The 21,297-nt window shown below is 40.7% G+C and overlaps 3 protein-coding genes across 4 annotated transcripts; 1 reads left to right on the top strand and 2 right to left on the bottom strand.

The window, feature by feature from the left end:
• Window positions 1-2,655: 2,655 nt before the first annotated feature.
• amigo1 (adhesion molecule with Ig-like domain 1) lies at window positions 2,656-9,873 on the top strand. 2 transcript variants are annotated; one of them, XM_058643386.1, is made up of 2 exons: window positions 2,656-3,206; window positions 4,241-9,873. In XM_058643386.1, exon 2 carries the CDS (start codon window positions 4,344-4,346, stop codon window positions 5,883-5,885), a length of 1,542 nt encoding a protein of 513 aa, XP_058499369.1. In that variant the 5' UTR covers window positions 2,656-3,206; window positions 4,241-4,343; the 3' UTR covers window positions 5,886-9,873. The 2 variants fall into 2 exon arrangements, with proteins under 2 accessions (XP_058499369.1, XP_058499370.1); XM_058643387.1 differs by lacking the exon at window positions 2,656-3,206 and adding an exon at window positions 3,217-3,669.
• Window positions 9,874-10,859: 986 nt separating this feature from the next.
• Window positions 10,860-15,772, bottom strand: atxn7l2b (ataxin 7-like 2b). The gene is made up of 9 exons (XM_058641822.1): window positions 15,632-15,772; window positions 14,745-14,816; window positions 14,356-14,659; window positions 13,630-13,796; window positions 13,308-13,387; window positions 12,985-13,163; window positions 12,721-12,901; window positions 12,426-12,547; window positions 10,860-11,969 (listed from the first exon to the last, which is right to left on the bottom strand). The coding sequence occupies exons 1-9, from the start codon at window positions 15,726-15,728 to the stop codon at window positions 11,333-11,335; spliced, it is 1,839 nt and encodes a 612-aa protein (XP_058497805.1). The 5' UTR covers window positions 15,729-15,772; the 3' UTR covers window positions 10,860-11,332.
• A 1,017-nt stretch (window positions 15,773-16,789) lies between these two features.
• sypl2b (synaptophysin-like 2b) lies at window positions 16,790-20,883 on the bottom strand. The gene is made up of 6 exons (XM_058641803.1): window positions 20,724-20,883; window positions 20,511-20,588; window positions 18,810-18,928; window positions 18,516-18,720; window positions 17,937-18,128; window positions 16,790-17,837 (listed from the first exon to the last, which is right to left on the bottom strand). Exons 1-6 carry the CDS (start codon window positions 20,739-20,741, stop codon window positions 17,715-17,717), a joined length of 735 nt encoding a protein of 244 aa, XP_058497786.1. The 5' UTR covers window positions 20,742-20,883; the 3' UTR covers window positions 16,790-17,714.
• Window positions 20,884-21,297: the final 414 nt, after the last annotated feature.

The raw sequence follows: 21,297 nt of genomic DNA, 5'->3' as shown, positions 1-21,297 counted from the left end.
GTTCATTCTGTTTCAATGATGTGTTTTGCCAGTCCAAGCACGTCTTTTCAAAACAACTCCAGCTCCAACTGAGTTAATACTCTGCCATGCTTGTCATGCCCAGTGTCTGCTAAATGGGTAAACTCTCAGTGAGCAGTAAGTCAACAAAGGCTATAGTTTCCACTCTGGCTTTGCTTTTTCAGACATGATTGACTACAGTTGAACTTACCAGTGTTTCTAGGTTGCACCAATAATGTAATACTTGTAGTTTTAGGATGGAGATAATCATTTGGAGTTTATCTAATTTCTCCACAGAGGGTGAAGAAAATACTATAATGCAGCTACTTTAATTAACCGATAAATGAATACCAAATTAATGCTGCCTTGTGCTTTGTTCTATATTTTGTCTCGGTGTGATTCAATAAAATGACCATGGGAACAGATAAATATGTAGAGCAGGGGTGTCATACTCAATGACAGAGGGGTTTGAAATGAAAAACTGGTCGAGGGTCGATGAGCACAAATAATATAACATTCAGAACAAAGCAAGCTTATAGATTAAAAGAAAGAAAGGGATAAAATTTGAAATGAAAGATGTGTCTTGTTATTCATTGTAGGCACTATAATCAGATAGTCCAGATTAAAGAAGAAGAAGCCACATGTGCATGATTAAAATATTAGTGGTATTAAAAGACGTTTTTTTGCCATTGTGCATAAATATTGTTGACATTTATGAACGATTCCCCACTGAAATCAGAAGTATAGTAATGTATAGTAATTTCCATCCATCGTACCTGTTTTCCTCTGCCGCATTTAGAAGAGCTCATGCAGGCCTGAAGTCATCTAGTCATCTAAGTATCTTAGCCAATAATTTGCTGTACTCATACGTTTCACTACACGTAAAAAGCTAAAAGATAGGATGAAGCACATTTAATGTATTTATTTCTGATACAGGTGAGGTAACTTGATGTGTGGTACTAATATGTGTGTCAATGGAGGAGCAGGAAAGACATATTATCTAGCGGGCCGGACGTGGCCCCACAGGCCTTGAGTTTGACACATGCGATGTAGAGTCACTGTATAAATATGTGTGAATGGGTAAATGTGACTCCTATTGTAAAGTGCTTTGTTCTCCATTTGCAATTTGAAATGAGTCCGTGTCATGCTCTCTGATGCCACAATCTTCATTTAATAAACGATTCTGAGTAGGACGCTTTGCTTTAGTGGTGAAGCGTGTTACTGGCAGTGCACAGCCTCTCACAGCTTTGCCAAAGGGCTCGCAGATCTGTGATTAGAGGAAAACTTGAACATTTTTCAAACCATGTGGGTGGATTCACATGAGTGGGAAAAAAAAGGACAAGGTTTTCCCTGCTCAGTGGGTACTCGCAGAGAGACCTATTCAAAATCATAAACAAGAGTCTGCCCAGTGAGCAACGACGGCGATATGAGAGGGAAGAATTGTTGGAGAGCAGCACGGTTTGGCAGCCGCCAGACTGAAGCACTCATCCACAAAGAAAATAATGCCTTGATGTAAATATTAAAACCTGGACATGACACCAAGAGCTAATCAGTGAGTAACGACGCAATTTACAGACACATTTATGTCTCTTCACCTTTTAAATGACAACCTAGCAGCCAATCACTGCCGAGTCGAGACAGTTGGACGTACACAGACAACACGATGACTCATGACTCAGAGATGTTACTGCAGCGATGAGGCATGATAGGAAACATTGTATTTTGTTGAACAAAAATAATCACTGTTTCATGTATTCTTAAATTTGCTGGGGTTCTTTTTTTAAAGGCACAATATATGCCAAAGCTATCAACACACTGAACTCTACATACGAAGAACACAGCTCAAAACACATGCAATAATGTAATGAACATTATGTGCAATCATTTATTTTTTTAGTTAGTAGTTGTTTTGTACCATTTTAACCAGTGCACATGGGTTTTGATAATAATATTATCTTGAATCTTGATTGAGTTGGCACTTAACATCCTCAGCTGTCACGTGTTAAGTGATGAGGGGAAGACTTATGTGACATTATTATATTTTGTCACCAGTACTTGCACTTGCACTTAATAAGGTCAAACTGTAACTAGAAATCAGCAAAAGCATTTTAGCTGAGTCATGTTTGGGCTTTTTATTTCTTCTTTTTGGGAGATATTTGTTGCACGGTTGGAGGATTATGTCTTTGAAATGACTCAGCACAAATGTGTTGCTTCATAGTTCATAAGTGGTCTAAAATGACTGTATCGGACTGATATCGGTACCAGCAGATACTCAGGTTTTGCGATATCGGTATCGGACATAGAAAATATTTCAATAACTAATTTGTTATGTCCTTAGTTTAGACTTATTTTAAGAGAGAAGCACACAACATCCATAAATGCTATGAGACTGTAAAAAAAAAGATTTTAGATTTGAAGCAGGTGCACACAAAAAATGTTGTGTCGGTGAGGGTGGCTGAGGATTTATAATTTGACCTATGTTACCCAGTGAAAAGTAATTGTTCAAAAGTCAGACTTCGTTTATAAGGTGTTTGTTTCCCCAGTGTGAGTTGATTACAGAATAATAATGATGTACAATGGTGTAAAGCTACAACAGTTCATCCCTCTCATGGGTTTTCAGTGCGTCTCCGCTGCGCATCTTTGGTGCGGCTGCTCTCGGCAAAACACCGCCTTCTGGATCAGAGCGCAGTAACGCTTCCTAAAATGACACGCGCTACAGCAGCAGCAGCATCATCATCATCCTCATCTTAAGCATCAGCAGCACAGCACGGAGACAGCAGCAGGCCTTCAGCCACCGACTGCCTCATTCTTAATTATCTCCATGGCTGCTGATGAGATCCGGCCGGAGCTGAAGATGCTCAGAATGCGCCAAATATTATCTGCAAAAATCGGACGCCTGTTCGTCTGTATACAGAGCAATATGAAATCCGACAGAGCTGCTTAAAAGAGACGTTTTCGCTCGTTAATACGTGTGATTGTGTGTGTATTATTATTTGCACCGGGTATTGGATTTGACGAGGATCTCTCCAGTGCGCTCCCTCCACCCTGCTGCTGCTGCTGCTGCTGTTGTTATTGTCCTCCTCCTCCTCGTCATCATCAGCAGCAGCAGACACACTCGGTCAGACGGACACCATCCGTATACAGCAACACTGTAAACAGACGAGGGACTGTTTTTGGGTTTTTTTTTTTACTAAAAGACGCAGTCGAAGGTAGGTGGTTTGTGTCTCTCCGTGTCTCGGATCACGCTTCCACCTCGTGCACGTTTGTTCTCCAGCAGAATGGTGCAGTGCAACAGCGTTTGCTCAGCTCTTCCACAAATGGACAAGGACATGTCAGAAGGGGGACAGGACAGAAAATGTTTTCATGGTTTCACGCTTTGAATGATATGGTCCATGGTTTTTTTTTGTTGTTGTTGTTTTTTTGTCGTTGTGTTCATCCATTTGAATCTGAGTGTGTGTTTGTGTGTGTGTCAGAGAGAGAGAGGCAGAGAGGAGAATCAATGCGTGCTTTCCAGGCGTGAGAATGATGCACATGAGTTGTGTGCATGTGTATATGTTTTATAGGATGATGCGCATGGTGCCAAGCAGCAGAGGAGTCTGTGCCTACAGTATAAATGTAAGGAAGTGTGTGATGCTGATGCTGCTGCTGCTGCATGTTCTCATGGGTGCAGAGGTGAGACAGAGAGCGAGTACTGTCCTGGATGCACAATACAAGTGCTTTGTCTGATATGAACAGTCATAGTCCATGAAAGAGAACATTATTCACTATGAACAAGTATTCTTAGTAAAAAACGAACTCATATCGACTCTACTGTGTTTGTGCAAGCTATCAGCATGAAGTGTTGCTCATGTATTAAAATAATCTTTATACTTCTCAAATCAGAGTTGCTTAGTGCTTCCCAGATAAAAAGTTAAAGTTAAAAGACCTAAAATAAAAATAATACATATAGACATGGTGACAATTTAATAAGATGATAACAACAAAAACAACATGAGCACAATAAACCATAAACAAATAAGAACTAAAGTTGGGTAAAATCTGGAAATGCAGAGTGAACTGACTCCACCTGTTGTATTTTTACTGGCAGTGAGTCTCAGGGCTCAGAATCTGGATCTCAAAGTACTTCTGATTGTGGTTGTAAGGCAGCTCTTTTGTGAACATCTGCATTCAATGCATTTTCTTCCATTTTGGTATGTAGCAATTATAATTCTCCTTACCTCTCTTGTCTCTGCTTTTTTTCTAGCTTTCAATGAGCAATGCCTAGGAGGCCACCGGTTACTCTTCAATGCTGTTTTCTGAGAATGGAGCTGTAGTAAACCTCTGAAGGATTTAGATAAACTGCTAGCATGTTGCAGCCTTCCACCAGAACAGGTGACTGCCTGTTGGAAACATTACCTCACCAGAGTAAGCATCCGAAATGGGTCCTCTTCCTCACCGTGTGCGTAGCTGTCCTCTGTCTTCCAGGGGCAGCAGCAACTACCTTAAACTGCCATAAGACATGCATCTGCGCCTCAAACATAGTGAGCTGCTCAAAGATGAACCTGACCACTGTCCCCACTCTCATACCGAACTACACTGGCGTGCTGGATCTCAGCTATAATGAGATAGCAAAGCTGCTGTCTGAGTGGACCCCAATTGTTCTCCCAAAGCTCCATAATCTACTCCTCAGTCACAATGGTCTCTTCTTCTTGTCTTCAGAGGCATTCATAAAGGTGAAGAACCTACGCTACTTGGACCTGTCCTCCAACAGCTTGCGGCAGTTGGATGAGTTCATCTTTGAGCCTTTGGCCAACCTGGAGGTTCTCCTGCTCTACAACAACCTAATTTCACAGATTGACCGCTCAGCCTTTGTTGGCGTGATCAACCTCCAGAAGCTCTACCTTAGTCAGAACCAAATCTCTCGATTTCCCCTGGAGCTGGTCAAGGAAAAGTCCCGCCCGGAGAGACTTAGCCTCCTGGATGTGTCCTCCAACAAGATCAAGTTGTGGCCCATTGAGGAGCTTAAGGCACTGCCTGCTTGGTTAAAAAATGGCCTCTACTTCCACAATAACCCTCTGCCCTGTCACTGTGATCTCTACACGCTCTTAGCCCACTGGTACCTTCGAAAACTCAACTCTGCGGTGGACTTCAAAGATGACTACACATGTATTCTGCCTGGTCTGCAAAAAAAAAAAGTAGCTGTTTTTGATCTCAGTGGTGAAACGATGAACTGCAGCACATTCAAGGAGGCAGGTGAAGAGGCTTTTCTGGAGCAAATACTTAAACTGAGCTGTGACACCAAACACAGAGACATGTCAAAGACCTGGACCCTGCCTGGCAATGTGCCAGTGATACCTGGAAGCAACCAGACTGCCAAAGTCCTGCTGGACGGAAGTTTGCAGATAAGTTCAGTGAGGTCTGAGGACTCTGGGACTTACACTTGCTTTGCGATGAGCGAGGCCATAAATGAGACGATCTATGTGGTTCTGAAGGTTCACAACCTCACCATGCATGGGAGCGGAGAGACCTTGAACACGGCATACACCACCTTAGTTGGCTGCCTGGCCAGCGTAGTGCTGGTGTTAATGTACCTTTACCTGACACCATGCCGCTGTTTCTGCTGCCCCAGCAAAGGTAAGACTCGTGGAGAGGACAGCATCCACTCCTCTATGCTCAGTGTGACACCAACCCATGAGGACCCAGCACTCAAAGCTGAGCTGAACAAGCATGTGGCATTCATAGATTCAAAGGACTTGCAGGGCCAAAACGGAAAGCTGAACCCCAACGGGAACGAGAATGATGACGATGATCTGGATGCAGAGGCTGGCTCTCTAATGAAGGGGAAGAGGAAGAAGTCAGTAGCAGAGTCCATTAGCTCAGTCTTTTCAGACACTCCCATGGTGGTCTGAGATGGTACAATGGATATCACAAGACTGGATGCACACTGGTACAATGTGAGCCATGTTTTAGTCCATGTAAACTGTGACTGACCTTGTGGGACAACACGGACAAAGGAGGTTCGCCTGCAGTTACTGGCCAATGAAAAATAAGGATCTCAAAGGGAGTAAAAAATAAACTGACTTATTGATGTTGACAATAAGCCCGACTTTTTTCCAGCAGTTCAATCTGTAGCACTTAATATACTGTGAATGAATGGCAGTGTGCACGGACACAGAAACTACTGAAGTCTTAAGGATGGAGGATGGCTACAGTATATTGTTGATATTAGCACTCAGGAAGTGATAGATTACATAACAAAGGGGGGGGGGCATATGACACATGCACAGATTGATTTGAATAAACAAAATCACTCACATAAAATAGAAATTGAAATCATGGCTCATAGTTATGGTTTAAACAGGAAGTACTGTTGAAGAAGAGACCACATCTTATGTAAACATTTCTCTATCAACACAGGGAGACACCTCCAGGTCATACTTACCGTGTTCTACCGTGCAGAATTAAACTGGAGGTGTACATGGATTCATCTGCGTAGGGTTCAAAAGGGCCAACGCAGGAATAGTAGGATGACCTTTGCACACATGTGGACACAGAAAGTATGACCCGGGCCTTTGATAGACAAAGTGCTGCCACTGGGCTATGGTTACACGCGTAATTAACCTTGGGACATCTACATAGAAACAGCATGTCATAAACCAACTGTATATGAGACGATCAGACCAGGAGTGAGATGTAGGACATCAGTATTCAACATTTAATCTATTGAAGAAGCGGTGACACAACTATATTAAGAGGTCATTGTCATCTTAATCCAGACTGATCCTTATTAGTATTCACATTCATATGGAAATTGATAGAGGAATATACTTTTCCATCGCTATATTAAGAATTTGTTTATATGTATGAATAGTATAAAATCATTAACCGGCTTGAGATAGATCATTGTTTATGAAATAACTGTGTAATCATAATAATAGCCTCTTAGTGACTGAATAATCTATGGTATAATCCCGAACAAACTACTGAAGCCTCACATAACACATTGTTTCAATTCTGCATACACACAGGTACCATGGTCCTTACAAGGACAGACAGACTCCTCCTCTTAGTCCCAAGTTCTAGCATTTATGTCTCTCTGTCACATTAGCAAGTTAAAAACCAAGCCCACGCTAAACGCTGCCAGCCTTAGTTCCTTTAATACTTTTCTTGGTGTAAATTATGCACCTTATTATATAATATCCTGATTTGTTTTAATGTACATTGCTTAAAAAAAAACAAAAAAAAACATGAGCCTCTGTGTATTCAATCATTATGTCAAATGGATTATGTTGTAGATTTGATTGCGTTTTGCTGAAATGAACAATTTACACTGATTTAAAATGTAGCGTGGTTGGTAGGAAATGGTGTTTGTAGTATTAGCAGGCAACATTAGAGCCATTTAATAAAACCAGTGGGGTTCCTTTTGAGGAGGAAGCTTCAGAAGCAACAATAATTTGACAGTTTGTAGCCGACTGCAGGAAACCTTCTGCATCACAGGAGACTCTCCTCAGAGATTCCCTTCCTCTTAATGGTTATGAATATATCTATTGTGAACTGAATTTACCAGACCTGTTGTATGCTGTGCATATTTCATTAACACGCTTTTTTCAAAAGGAGCCTGTGTTTTGGCGTAAACAAGAGCGAGTGTTTGGATTCAATGGTTTGGCGTTTGTGTCAGAGTACAACAAGGCAAGCCCCCATGTAAATGCTAATTGCATCTTTAGATGGGCTGCGGCCTCCTTCTGATTTCCATGTCTCTGTCTCTTTGAGCATTAGAGGATAGGTGTGTTATCGCGAGTCGCAGCAACTCAAAGCCATTCTCTCTGGCTCCCTGTGCTCAGTCATGTTTGCTGTGTTTGTGTACCTTTCTCATTATGGGGCTGCCCTTATGTAAGTTCAAAAGCAAACATTCACCTCAGCAATGAATGTGATGCCATTTAAGAAGTACGTATTTTTTGTTTTTCCCATTCAGCATTTGCTCTCCCGTCAAATCATATGGTTGGAAAGTGTCAAATTAGTTTTCCAGAAACCACAATATACTGTAAGTGTGAACCACACACACACACATGTTGCACAGAAATAACAATTGAGCTCTGAAATGGTGAGGGATGTAAATGTTTTTTTGGAGCAATGGATGAAATTTGGCGGAATATTTACGGTTGCAGTGTGCACCACAGCGTCTCCTGTGTGGGTGAGAAAAGGAAGTCACACTCGGTGTGTGTGTGTGTGTGTGTGTGAATCATTCCACTCGCTCACACAGGAATACCAGGTGGAGAAATATAGAGCAGCAAAAAATACCACAGGATGCACTTAAAACACACAGAGACAGACGGAGTGAGAGAGGTTTAGCACTACACTGCTGAAGTGCGTGCCCCATTTTAAATGAACCAGGCTCCATGTTATGCTCTTCTGGATTTGAACAAGCCTCTGTACCCTGTCGTTGTTCGGTGGGCTCAGTCTGCTTTTGATTTCAGGGCCTTAGAAGCTGGTAAATGTTCAGTTCGCAGAATCTGAGCTTAAGGGCCAAACGTGTATACAGATATTATGGCTGTTGAATAGGACACATTGAACCGCCAGACCATCATATCATGTGTTTGCCCCAAAGTAACCCAGTGTCAATCCAGTTAAATTTGCCATGGATAATAGGTGGTCTTCTGTGGATTGTCACTGAAATTACAAGTTGCATTTATGTACAGAGAAAAACAGAGCTACTGCTGTTGACGATAGAGAAGGAAAAAGAGTGGTTTGTTCCCTCCAAAGCAATTCTGCCTACCTATTTATCTCTATATATATACAGTATATATGTATTAAGACTCACTTTCCTGTGCTCAGTATTGATTACCCGTGTACTGCTATGTTCTACCAGTGTACTGACTGTATTCTTGTGTAATCTGATGTTGTTGATCACTTTGCATTTTTGTCTGCTACTGTTCGCTGTTTCAACATTCAAGTCTTGACATAAATGTTTATTTTTTATGTGGGGTGGGGTTTAGTTTTTTAAACGAAAGAGGATTATTTTACACTTAACTCAGCTGAAGAATAAGGTTGGTCTGAAAATGCATCTGACGGTTGCCGGTCGTGAAATCAGTGGTCGTGGTCCGTCCCAATGGGCAGTGAGTATGAGGCCGTGGGATATTCAGTCAGTGTTTGACTTGGTTGTAAAAGCCATAACAAATTCAAGGAGAGAGCCTGATCCTGTGTAGAGACATGATACAAGTTTTCAGGTGGAGATATTTCTATTCTAGCGGATATGTTTTTTCTGTAACAACAAATTATTAGATAAATTAACAACATGTAATAAGGATTAAGAGATCTGCCAACGCACAAGGATGAAGTCCTGAAACATGGATTTCGAGGGTGAATAAATCTTCTCAGGACTATCTCATTTTAAAGTTCGAATATCACAATTCTAAAAGTTTTCATATTTGCAGCAACAATAAGATTAAATGTTTGATAATGGACATCAGTGCAGATCATAGGCCTTTTTTTTTTTTTGGTATTTGCAGTTATAGCACTTTATTGTCAGTGAGAGAAGGGAGTGGCCCCTCACTGCCCGACACACATCGATCTCCATTCATCCACATATGTAGTAGCAATTACAGGAACCTCCTTAAGATGGCAGAGCTAAAAGCTCTCTGCTTTCACAACGAGCTACTACAAATGTCCATGGGATGAGAATGGAGCTTTTAACACCATTAAAAGCATGGAGTTTATTGACCACTGCTTCGGGGATGAGCTGGTTGGTCACCGCCATGAAATCTTGAAAGGCCTCACAGCTAATGGAATGGCTTTGCATGGTACATTTAAGAGCTTCTCTGATTTCAGAATAGGCGCAACCTAGTAGAAATGTAAGAATAATGACATTTCAGTTGGCTCAATAAACGATCAAGATTTGAACCTTGTGTTGCCTCCATTTTTGCTGCCGTTTCACACCTTACAGGAAATAATAATTCAAATATTCCTGTTGTTCCTGAGGTCTTACAGATGTCTGAAACTTAATAAGGACCAAGGATGTTATGAACTGTCATAATAGTACATAATGTTTATAGAGACAGGCCTGAGACAACACTATTAATGATGGAAATACATTTGAGCAAAAACATCCTTTCTAGCTTCCTGCGAGATATAACTGTTGATAGGGATGAATGGGTTTTATAATCACATATACAGTACTGTGCACAAGTCTTTGATCATTGGCATTTGGATTGGAAAGATGTGACTGAAAGATGGTCTTATATCTCTCTCGACATGAGATAGTAGGATAAACGGCTGCACTCCAGGTTTAACTGAGCCAGGGTCATTTCAAGTGCAAGAGTAGGTCACACTAAATACATAGACATAAACATTTTAGCATTGCTAAAACAACAAATCCAATTGTGACTTTTGCATAGTGCTCATGTAACATGATGGAAAAAGCTTCAGGTTTAGCATGCTGCCAACACTGATGACTCAACACCATCTAGTGGTCAAAATGATGTAGTGCACTCCTCTTTTGTACAGATCATGTCATGTGTGACTAAAACGGGTCAGTGTGAATCATTTAGAAGTGTAAACTCAGTTTTCCAGCTAGGTTTGCTTTTCTTTAAAAGCCTAAATGAAACTTCTGTAGAAATCTCAATTTGAAACACATTTTATTACATTTTAAAATAAACGGAAGAACTTGGCACATCAAAATAAAAAGAAATCTGCTCAAACTGTCAAGAATTTAACAAAAAAAAAAAATCCCTGAAATGTTTGTTGTTTTAATTAAAAATAAACATTTAGTAGCAGATCTAAGTTTTACAGCGTGGGTATGAGTGGTTAGTAAACTCAACAAAACCACGGCAAAATGACAGAAGACGGGACCATGAGGCTTCAAGAAATTCTATTTTAGCAGCATATTTTATGCTCTTAAACAGATATCTGCGGGGGTTAGCTATAGGCAAAAAGACATGCTTTAATTGAATTGGGTTGCATTGAGTGTAATTTGGGGGTTGTTTATAGCTAATCCCCGACAGATACTACGACCTGGATGACCGACATCTTACACAGACAATTAACTGAGGCATACTGTATTGTCACCATGAAAAATAATCCTGCAAAATGAAACATAGAGTAATATTCAGACCAACACTCCCTGATATCTGTGCATTCAAATGTGAAGACATAAATAAACGTGGACAAACAGATTGATACACTTCCACACATTCAAAAACTTTTCAGGCTTAAAAGGACAAGAACTGAACAAATACTATTATAATACTACTGGACTGGTAAACGGCTTATTGCAGGAAGAGCAAGTGAGTCTATTCACTCTTTAGGAAATGGAACCTTTGTCCAGATCCCAAGAAAGCACATCCCCAGTATTCTCGCCCTTCTAGGTGTGGAGGCTGGGGCGAGATGGAGAAGACAAGCGCTTACACTTGGAGGTTCTGGGTAATGAGGTGCTGACAGCCAGAGACTCGTTGCTTCCTTTGCGCTTTTGAGGACGGGACCTCACTCTCCGGCAGGAGGCGTGTTCCTTTATTGCAGGTGAAGGGGAACGCTTCTCCAAAAGTGACAGGCGTCTCTCTGAAGGCTGAAGTGGCAGAGGAGGACATGGCTTCTTGCTGCATGAGAATGCACCACTGGCTGGTCCTTGACAGGAGGGGTTTTGTTGTTGTCCCTTCTCATGAAGAGGGGAATCCCTGATGAATCTGGAGGATTTCTCCTCAGCGTTAAGTGGAAGCTTGGTGGCACTTTCATCTTGCATAACAACTACCTCCTTCAGCTGAGCTTTGCTGGGTCGTCTGATGTTGTTGCGACATCGACCATGCTTAAGGCTTGAAGAGGAGGTGGAAGGTGGTTTGATAGACTGAGAGTTGTGCTTACTGTTTTTGGTTTCCAGTTGAGGCCCCAGTGAGGTAGACTCACACATGAGGTAGCCAAAGGACTGGGAAGGTCTCGCTGACTTTCTGACAGTTGGTGGAGTGACATGACAAGACCTGAGACCGGATGAAGCTTGAGGCATTTTCCTGAAAATTAATAAAAGGATTAGTACATTCTTGTATTTCATATTTAAGACATAAGGAATCATCATGGATCAGCTGTAGCCACATTATGTTGTGCATGCAGCCCAATTAAATACACTTTTATTTGGCAATGCAATCAATCCTTACTATTTCAAATGGCTTTAATCTTTAAGGGTGAGATCAAGTCTGCCCCCCCCCCCCCAAAAAAATACCCACTGATATTTAATTTCTGATCAAACAGTTCACCACTGAGAAGGTGAAAAACCATAATTTGATGCATTTTTTAAAACATTTTACTGACAACACCTCAGACCTCTGAATTGGATGCAGTGTGTATAATGAAAACCAGTATTAGTAGCCTTGCTCCCTATCTCCCCCACCTCACAGACCAACCATTTTTTCAGCTTGCCAAATACAAACAGGTGCCATATCTACAGGTTATTAAGTGATGATACTAACTTCCACAAGTGTGCGTTGAGATGGTGCTCGAACATAGTACTGAGGGCAAACCGGAGGTGATGCAAGCGGCGGTCAAAGGTGACGATGCTGCAACCCAGTGTACGACATCCGAAAGTGCACACCTGCACAACAGAGACATTTTGTTGAGTACACACACACTCCAGTGTACATTGGAAAGGATTACATTTCGACAGAATCAGCAAATAGGACAAACAGATTTTTTAAATTTGACTAATGATGTCAGTCTAAAGGCTGCTTTTATGCTTCTGTATGCTCTGTATGCTTCTCCACTCACCCCGAGAGGTTTAGGGTGCCAGGGTGAGGTAGGCAGGTCTGTGGTTTCCTCTTGCTCATCATTTTCACTTTCTTCACTTGACAGCAGACTCTGGTTGAAGGGATAGGGAGGCTGTATTTCCACTTTCACAGTGCTGTCACCTTCCTCTTCTGGAAGGTTTTCAGCTGGATCTCTGGACGTGCTTTAAAATAAAACAACAGAAACAATGAAAACTTCCCCTCATGAGGTAAATAACATTAACTTTGTTAAAATTGTTCTTGTTACCCAATAATGTGGCAGTTGTATCCAGTGTGCTGAGTTACGTTCTCTTCAAAAGCTTCCAAATGTTGCTCTTTGTCTTCTAACTTGTCAAGGAGGTTCACATCTTGACCCACGGAGGCTATTCTCTGCTCCACTGTCTTATTTGTTCCCAGTGTTTTCTGTTGCTGGTGGATGGCATCAGTCTGTTTAGAAAGAACATCCCAAATGATTAAACCTTCCATGTTAATGCATTAAATAGAAGAAAAATATACGCTTAATTATGATATCGCTGTTAAAATGGAGCAAGACACTGGTAACAGCAGTAAAATAAAATAATAACAGTTTACATTGCATATGAGGCCTCGGCTGCTGGGCTTCCTTTTTGGATTCAGAATTGTGCTGTGTTTATTCAGGTCACATTCTTTCTCTATGGGAAGAAAGCAAACACAGTAGTCAGCGGGTAACAGCAGAACAAAGTCAGTCAACATGATCCATGATAGTACAGAGGTTATAGAGCTGAATAGACCTATTTTTACAGTAATAATACACTCTATGAAAATACTGCTATATATGACTTTTGAAACATTATGAACTGAAATTGATTAGAAGCTTGGCAAAACACGAGCAAGGGGGGAAATACAATAGAGGAGGTGTAAACTAAAGACTTACTTTCTGTGTTTTTATGTGTTCGGCTATAGGTTCTTGTTCCACAAGGAGGAGTGTGAGACTCATTTGTCTGTCCTGAGTGACATGCAGGAACTCTGGGATGAGGCATCGATGCAGAGTGTTGTGGGAGGGGAGGTTTCTCCTGGGGGAACTTCTCCTCTGAAGGCAAACTGAAGAAGTGGTCGGAGAACCAGAATTGACTTAAGAGACGAGATGCAGTAAGCAAAGACATTCAGGGTTGTGACATAAAAACACAGTTTTTAACTTGGATGAGACTGGACATCATACTTACTGAGTTCTAGTCCACACAAATCAACTGTTAAAGGCGTTATATGACATACATGTATCATATAAGACATAAAATGACAATGATGTGTCATCAGAGATTAAGGAAACATGTTAAATTAGTGATAATTAATTGATAATAATTGTGCAGCCAGTACATTCATGAAATAAATATCAATTTGTTTATGTAATGGAATAACACACTGCTGTAGTATATTGAACTGGGATTGCAGTAACCAAGAAAGACCCTAAAGGTCACCACTGCACATACTTTACCTTTAAGAGTCTCATAACAGTAAGCAATTAAATTCAGGTAAAACTGTTTAACTTGGAAGAGATTGCACAGGAGACCAAAACACACAAATCAAAGATCAAATTCAGCATTGCATTAATCATACGTCATGGTTCCCATGTTGCTATGTTGTGAACAATCTTAAACAGTACCTCTGGGCCTTACTAGGCCTGTGCTGGTGGACAGATGATGCCGCTGTGGATGTAGCACCATCCTCATGATGTCTGCCGTCCTTCTGCCTTTCTCTCGGGAGGGAAACATTTGAAGGAGGCTGACCAGGGCGAGGTCGCTGCTGAGGAGCCACGGTTGATTGCTGGCTGCACATCTTTATGAGCGGACCATGTCGCCGCTCACAGTGCTTCTCAAAGGCTTCTGGCTTCACCACCTGGCCACAGTGACTGCACACCACCAAATAAATATCATCCTGTGCAGGACAGTGGCCGTATATGTGCATATCTGTAGAGAAAAACAGAAAATATAGGTTTGAGCTTTGTGAATCTACAGAAAAATATTGAAAACAACAACATGATGAAGTGTTCACCTTCTTTCCTGAGGGCCATGGTCTCACATAGGCTCTTCCCATATTTGCTGCCGTCTTCAGGATCAGACCCAGCTGCATGTAAGACATCATAAAACCCATCAGTATTAGATGTAAAGATGGGGCACTTTGTGTTTGCAAAGAGAGGGCTGCTTCACAAAAGCAGAATTACCAAAATGACCTGTTGAGATTAGTTCATCCTGGTTTTCTATTCCACACAGACCAAGCCTGGATTAGGAGGTTCAATTTGGTCAAGTCATATTAAAGCAATTCAAACCCAGCTTTGTAATATCAGAACATAATGGTATATCTCTTCATCATCAAGGAGTTACTGTCATTTGGACACATTAAAGGAGGTAATGTGATTTGCTGATTTTCCTCTTTCTAAGATATACTCTAGAAAGATTAAACCAAAGTACAACTCCACAGAATACATATACTGTACATATCAGCAGCTGAGTCTGGATTTAAATCAGCCAGGATAAGTGGACACATCCAGGTTCAGTCTGTTATTTAGGTACTGTTTTATTTAACAATTCCTCCCCTGACCAAAGTGTTTTGTGTCTGTGACAGTAGCTGATTGTTTAACGCTAAAGATGAATTAAACTGAACACATGTGAGCCGCCACCGACGTATTTACGTAGCTAATGTTTTACCAACACTAACATAATAACACATGTCAAAGAAACAATCACTTAAACGTGTGTTAAGTTAACTTTAGTGACAGTGTGGACAGTTGGACAAGCCACCCTGCGCTAGGACCCAGCGGGTCTTTTGTTTGGGTTACGCTTTAAGTCGCTCTCGGTGTCCGTCTAATGACAAATAAACCGCGGGACACGGACATAAAGACATGATGTACGTAACGGCAGCGGGGAGGGAGTGACTCTCACCGTCAGATGGTAGAATGTCCACCCGTTCAATCCAACAACTCCAGTTTAATCCGACAAAATCGTCGAGATTGGGATTTCGCCGATTCAACGCGGCCATTGCTCCTCTGCCGCGTTCACGAGGACACGGCCTCAGTTCACGCGCAGCACTCCCTCGTGCCAGGAAGCTCGCGACCGCGTGGTGGCGGTGTTGTGCACACACACCCCTGGACCATAGGCCCCACATGGAGGCTACATACAACACAACGTGTGTATGTATGTGCACTGTACATTTTATAGTCAAACATATTTTATATGTTATTGTCTATTCACTTTTTACTTATGAATGTATATAATTATATAATTTGATTGTTGGAGAAATCATTGGCAATACTTTTCAACATTAGAAAAAATAAAGAATCCCCCTTAACATCAGCGACAGAGAAAACAACAGCTGCATTTTTACCTTATTTAAGATAAGAATTGATATGTGCAGTAGATTTGCATATGAAAAGCTGTGTATGTGGGTTTATTTTTATGTTGTTGCATTTATCGGCCAGTGGCTTGACTTGTCTGACAAAATTAGGCCCTTAATATGTTTTGTATATATTTGGTTCTCTTATTGGGGAGCCAGTTGTGTGATGATGAATAAATGCATTAAGACATGGAGGATTATAATCTTATGTAGACATGTATACATCTTAGTCAGATAGTCATGTCCTATTGGGGTTTTCACAGCAGTGGATGTGAAGCCAACATGAGTTATAAATAACTGAAATGATGTCATATTCAGAACAAGGTCAATAGATTATTTGCGTCACTCTCAAAAGAAATCGAAAGGATGGTTTGTGGTTTTCATATATGCAGCTAATATCAGGCAGAGGTGCAATGTGTGCCATCTAGTGAGAGTCCAACAGCATTGCATTTGACCTGACCTTGCTATCTGAAAGCCTTGGCACACATAATGAACCTTTTACAGTATATCAGGTCTTCAGTGTGAAAAACAAACAAATCCACTTTGTAAATATTTAGCACAGAGTATATGGCTGATATATGGAGAGCTGTTGGCTCCAGTGTGTCTGAGTGTGTGTGTGATACCAGAGAAACATCTGGCAATCCGGTAAAAAGCAAAATAGACACAAAACAATAAATCCAGTTCTTGCTGTATGTCCACACAGTAGATTCACTGATTTTGATACGAACTTCTGTCTCATTTATTTTTTAATATCATAACAAAAGGGCAAGGAGCACACACTGCAACAAGTAAGGCTTTATCAAAGACAAAAATAAAATATGACAGTCACAATGAAAAACAGCTTTCCTTTCGTTGTAACAATGTAGAAGCAGGAGCCAGGCAAATTAAAGATTAAGAAAACAGGCAGTTAATCTGCTAATGGTACCCAACTAACTTATTAAGGAAAAGCTACAAGTAACGTTTCTTATGATTTTTTTTTTTTTAAAAGAGTCACAAATTGTACCTGTAAAAATAAAAAAAAGAGCAAACATGCTCTAAAGGGATATATGACACTCAACATAAGATGTTCAAGGTAATCTCACTACTTTACCACTTTACTATAATGACTTAAGAAAAAAATGTAACTACCTTGACCCATTACAAAAAATCTCATATCGGCAACAGAATTTATTTTTTAATATAAATACAACTTTAATTATTTACGCCTATTTTATATGTAAGGATTATACTAACGTTTGTATTAAGAGTAATCTCACTTAGTTTATTAGTTCACATTAATTAGATCTGACACTGAATAACCCTGAGGTTGTTTTTTGGTTTTTTTGTTAAAGAAAGAAGTAACAGAAATGTGATGCAACACATCATTCAGACAAATCTGTATTACCATATGAAACAAGGACCATTTGTTATAAATGATTCAAAACCATGTACACATAATATACTTCAAGTTACTGTGGCCATTTCAGTCTGTAAATATGACATAATACTTTACAAAAATTTGTAGTTTTAAATTTTTTTTAGAAATGTGTACCATGTATTCCAAAGTTTTTCAATTATTATTAACAATTAGTACCAAAATGACTCATTCAAGAACACTACTTTTGAGATTTATGAGATGAGGATCCTCAGCAGTTACGTTGGCCTAGCGCCCCCCTCCACACCTGCAGGCTGGTTGGCCGTTTTGTGGAAATCTGTTTCCTTATAAATGAACCAGCAGTTGCCTCCCCACAGGATGAGGTTAAGGAAACCAAAAATCTGCCAAAGAAAAACACACAAGTCAAAAATCGCAGGCTTTAGTTTTATGCACAACTTTAAGCTCATTTGCGTGGGGGGGGTGGGTGGAATAAAACTCACCACTGAGCTGTTGAGTCTGCCCATGTGAGGCACCGCACCTGGAGTGCACTTGTTGTTGGTATCTTTGCAAACATCAAGGAGAGAGACAATGGTTGAAGGACTGGTGGCAAACTTCACATCCGACAAGCCTTTAGCCCAAGCAGAGGACGATGCCAGCCACAGGAAGGCAAAGGCTGCAGTCACCAACAGGTCCTGATAAATATTAGATATAAATATCAGGCTTTTTTGAGACCTCAGAGGAAAAGGAAAAGAATCTTAACTCAAGGAGTTTTCTCAGATGGACACCACACCCTGTTTCATTTACACAGCTCTGTGGAATGCACTTTCTCTGACCTCCTGTCGCAATCCAGCATGAAGCAGAATCCTTGAAATCCAGCAGCTCATGCCAGATTCTTACACATAAGGACCACCAATACAAACATAGCCTGCTTTGATAAAAACTAAACTCTGTCCATTTAGAAAATACTTTCCTGCACACAATAATACAACCGTGTGAATCACACAACTCGAGGGTCTGACTAAGCACAAACATTGCACAAACATTTCCCAAAAAACAACAGAGATATGGAGAAATCATACCACGAGAGGACCACGACTAGATTCCCGATACAAATGGTGGTAGCCCAGGTAGAGAACCAGAGTGGCAGTGCTGTAAAGAAAGGCGAACACTCCAATACAGACAAAAAACTGTGCCGAGGAAGCGTGGTCTCCTGTCAGGAAGCTCTCCGTGGTGGTCGTCTGATTGATTTTACAGTCAGGAACATTATAGGGATGCTGCATTAACCTGTGTACACACAAATATAATAGATTTAAAAAGGAATACTTTACAGTAAGTCAGTCCCTCCCCTTACCAAAGGCTGATCACACACTGACCTGAAAGGGTAGTTAAAGTCGGCATGTATTTCTTGAATGGCGCTCCCGTGGCACTGGATGTTGACGCTGCTTGTGCCACTGTAACCTCCAATTGTAGCGAATGCAAATATGGAGAACAGCTGGAAGACAAAAATATATTCGACACTCTGCCATAAGAGGATGTCCTGGACTGAAAGTTATTAGTCACAAACACACACTTCCTTTAATTTTTTTTTACACAACACGTGTTTGAGGGGTCCACAGGGTGTATCACAGTAAAAGCCCAGTGCACAGTTTGCAGTAGAGCGTGTAAATGGGAAAAACTTAATATTAATTAAGAAGCAGTCCCTGTTGGTCTCTGCTGCAAAGATGCAGCAGAAAATGCAGGTAGAGGCACTTATGCTACTCTGTTTTCACAGGTTTGATAATGGACAAACACAGATTTATCACAGTGTTTCTGGAAGAATCGCAGCCAAGTGAATAACTGTGCTGATTCTCTGTTGTCATTATACTGTGCAAAACATTTTGACAACAAGAAGCTTAAGCCAAAATGTGTCTAGTCAACAGCTAGCACTGTTGCCCCAATGGTACACTGGGCAAAGAATGAACTCACACTCCTTCTGTTAATAAACCCAAATACTTATGCTTCATTTGTATGCAGTGTATGAGCTACAAAAAAATCCTACTTCATTGTCTATACTAACTACTATACTACTATACTAACCTTGGTAGACCACCTACACTCTTTTCTTCACTTCACTTCACTTCTGGGCTGGGTATTTATTTCCATTGTGTCCATTTGCATCACCCACAGACTTTACATACTGGCAACATGTTGCTGACAACGTGAACACAGTGGGAAGGTGTGGCTGATCCTGGTCTAGGATCCTGGTCTAAGATCCTGGTGCGAGTGTGACACATAACCTTTAAAACCACACAGAAGCAGCTGAGACTACAGTCCTGACGGTGGGACATTTATCCAGAGCAGACATTTTAAACCAGGTCACACAGACCGTGTCGAATGGCTGCTGCGCCTTTACTGTAACTCACAAGTGTGAATCATCAAATCAGTCATGTCTGACTGCCATTAGCCTGTTTGTGGAGTTTCAAAAACATGAATGTGGAGAAGACATTTAGTGGGATAAAACCAGAAATTACTAAATGCATGCATATGTATATTGTACTTGCATTATATTGCATTTGAATTTACATGCATTACCTTTTATCTTGTATTTATCTATTTTTCTTTTATTGTCTATTTGTTATTTCATCTACTATTCATTTGCTGCTGTAATAGAAGTCATTTCTACCTTTGATGAAGTGACATTCTATATTCTTCTTATTATTATAAGTAGTAGTAGTAGCTTATTTGGTCATTTATTCTGTGATGTAAACACCATTAACCATCGTTCTGATCATATAAACCCAATTTCTGATACAAACGGATCTGTTATGAACAGATTTGATCCATAACCAGGTCTGATATAAACAAGCCAAAATCCCTCTGAAACACTTATTTGCCGCTAAAACATGATAATGTGCATAAGTTCCGTGCCTGGGCGTGCAGTCGGTCACAAGACAACCATCATAATTCATTTGTCAAGTGTTGTTTCGCCACCACGAGGAATGGAGAGCTCACGTCAAACACACCCTGACCACAGGCCATATGTTCAGAAGAGATGAGGAAAAACCAAAGTTCTGGTAAAGACAAACAAATCTTACCCATCCTAACAAACGGATAAACGCCAGTGGTTCTTTCAGAGGTCCAAAATCCAGAGTGAATCCGGAAGTCAGCACTTTCTGGGTGAGAGATAAAAACAGACATCGAGTTGGAAGAAGAAAAAAAAGACACCGTTCTCTGCTCAAGTTGTCCCAAACGAAGCGGGAGGTATTTGCAACATCACTCTAACTCATTATTACTGTCTGCTCCGTTACCTGGGCGACAGATTCCATGGTTTCTATGGAGATAAAGACCGTTAGTCTGAATGCACGTTAGCCCCGTTATGTTTCCGTCTTGTCCTCAATCTTGTGCAGCTCGGCAGTGAGACTCCTCGGGCTTGTCAAACTTTCACCAACTTCAACGAATCGTAGTAGGAAACACGTGATCATTTACGTGAAGGCACCAAAGGGGGCGCTACTGGACAGAGTGTGACACGTAAGGAGGACAGACAGTGTGATACTGATGGAGCATGTTTGTTGTTAATGTTGTTTTTTATGGCTGATTGTGTTTATTCAACTATTATTCACAGACTGCCTTTTACAACATGTTGTAAACAAGTGATAATAATGGTCATGTGGTGAAAGCTATTACACTATTATTTCTTGATTAAGTTGTCAAATTATAAATATTTACTCACATTCCTAAACAGAACAATACATTTTAGTGGTTGAATGTTATGCTTGATTCATTTCTGACTTCTCAGAGAAGTTAATTGAGCCAAATGTGTGTATAAAAAGGTGAATTCAGTTTTTTATTTGCCAAATAAATAACAATAACATTTTAGTGTTA

Source organism: Solea solea, chromosome 11 (assembly GCF_958295425.1).
Source record: "Solea solea chromosome 11, fSolSol10.1, whole genome shotgun sequence".
NCBI lineage: Eukaryota > Metazoa > Chordata > Actinopteri > Pleuronectiformes > Soleidae > Solea > Solea solea.
Note: the sequence above shows the minus strand (reverse complement) of the source record. Positions and strands in the feature narration are given on the sequence as shown.

Bases quoted from the DNA above. Each gene is read 5' to 3' on its own strand.
- sypl2b (XM_058641803.1), bottom strand. The intron at 18,929-20,510 runs GTAAGATTTGTT...TTTGTCTTCCAG, and splicing joins TTATCCGTTTGTTAGGATGG to CTGTTCTCCATATTTGCATT. The intron at 18,721-18,809 runs GTCAGTGTGTGA...GTGTGTACACAG, and splicing joins GACTTTAACTACCCTTTCAG to GTTAATGCAGCATCCCTATA.
- atxn7l2b (XM_058641822.1), bottom strand. From the start codon at position 15,728: ATGGCCGCGTTGAATCGGCGAAATCCCAATCTCGACGATTTTGTCGGA. The intron at 13,797-14,355 runs GTACTGTTTAAG...CCACTTCTTCAG, and splicing joins AGGCCTAGTAAGGCCCAGAG to TTTGCCTTCAGAGGAGAAGT. The intron at 12,548-12,720 runs GTGAGTGGAGAA...TCTGTTGTGCAG, and splicing joins GGCACCCTAAACCTCTCGGG to GTGTGCACTTTCGGATGTCG.
- amigo1 (XM_058643386.1), top strand. From the start codon at position 4,344: ATGTTGCAGCCTTCCACCAGAACAGGTGACTGCCTGTTGGAAACATTA.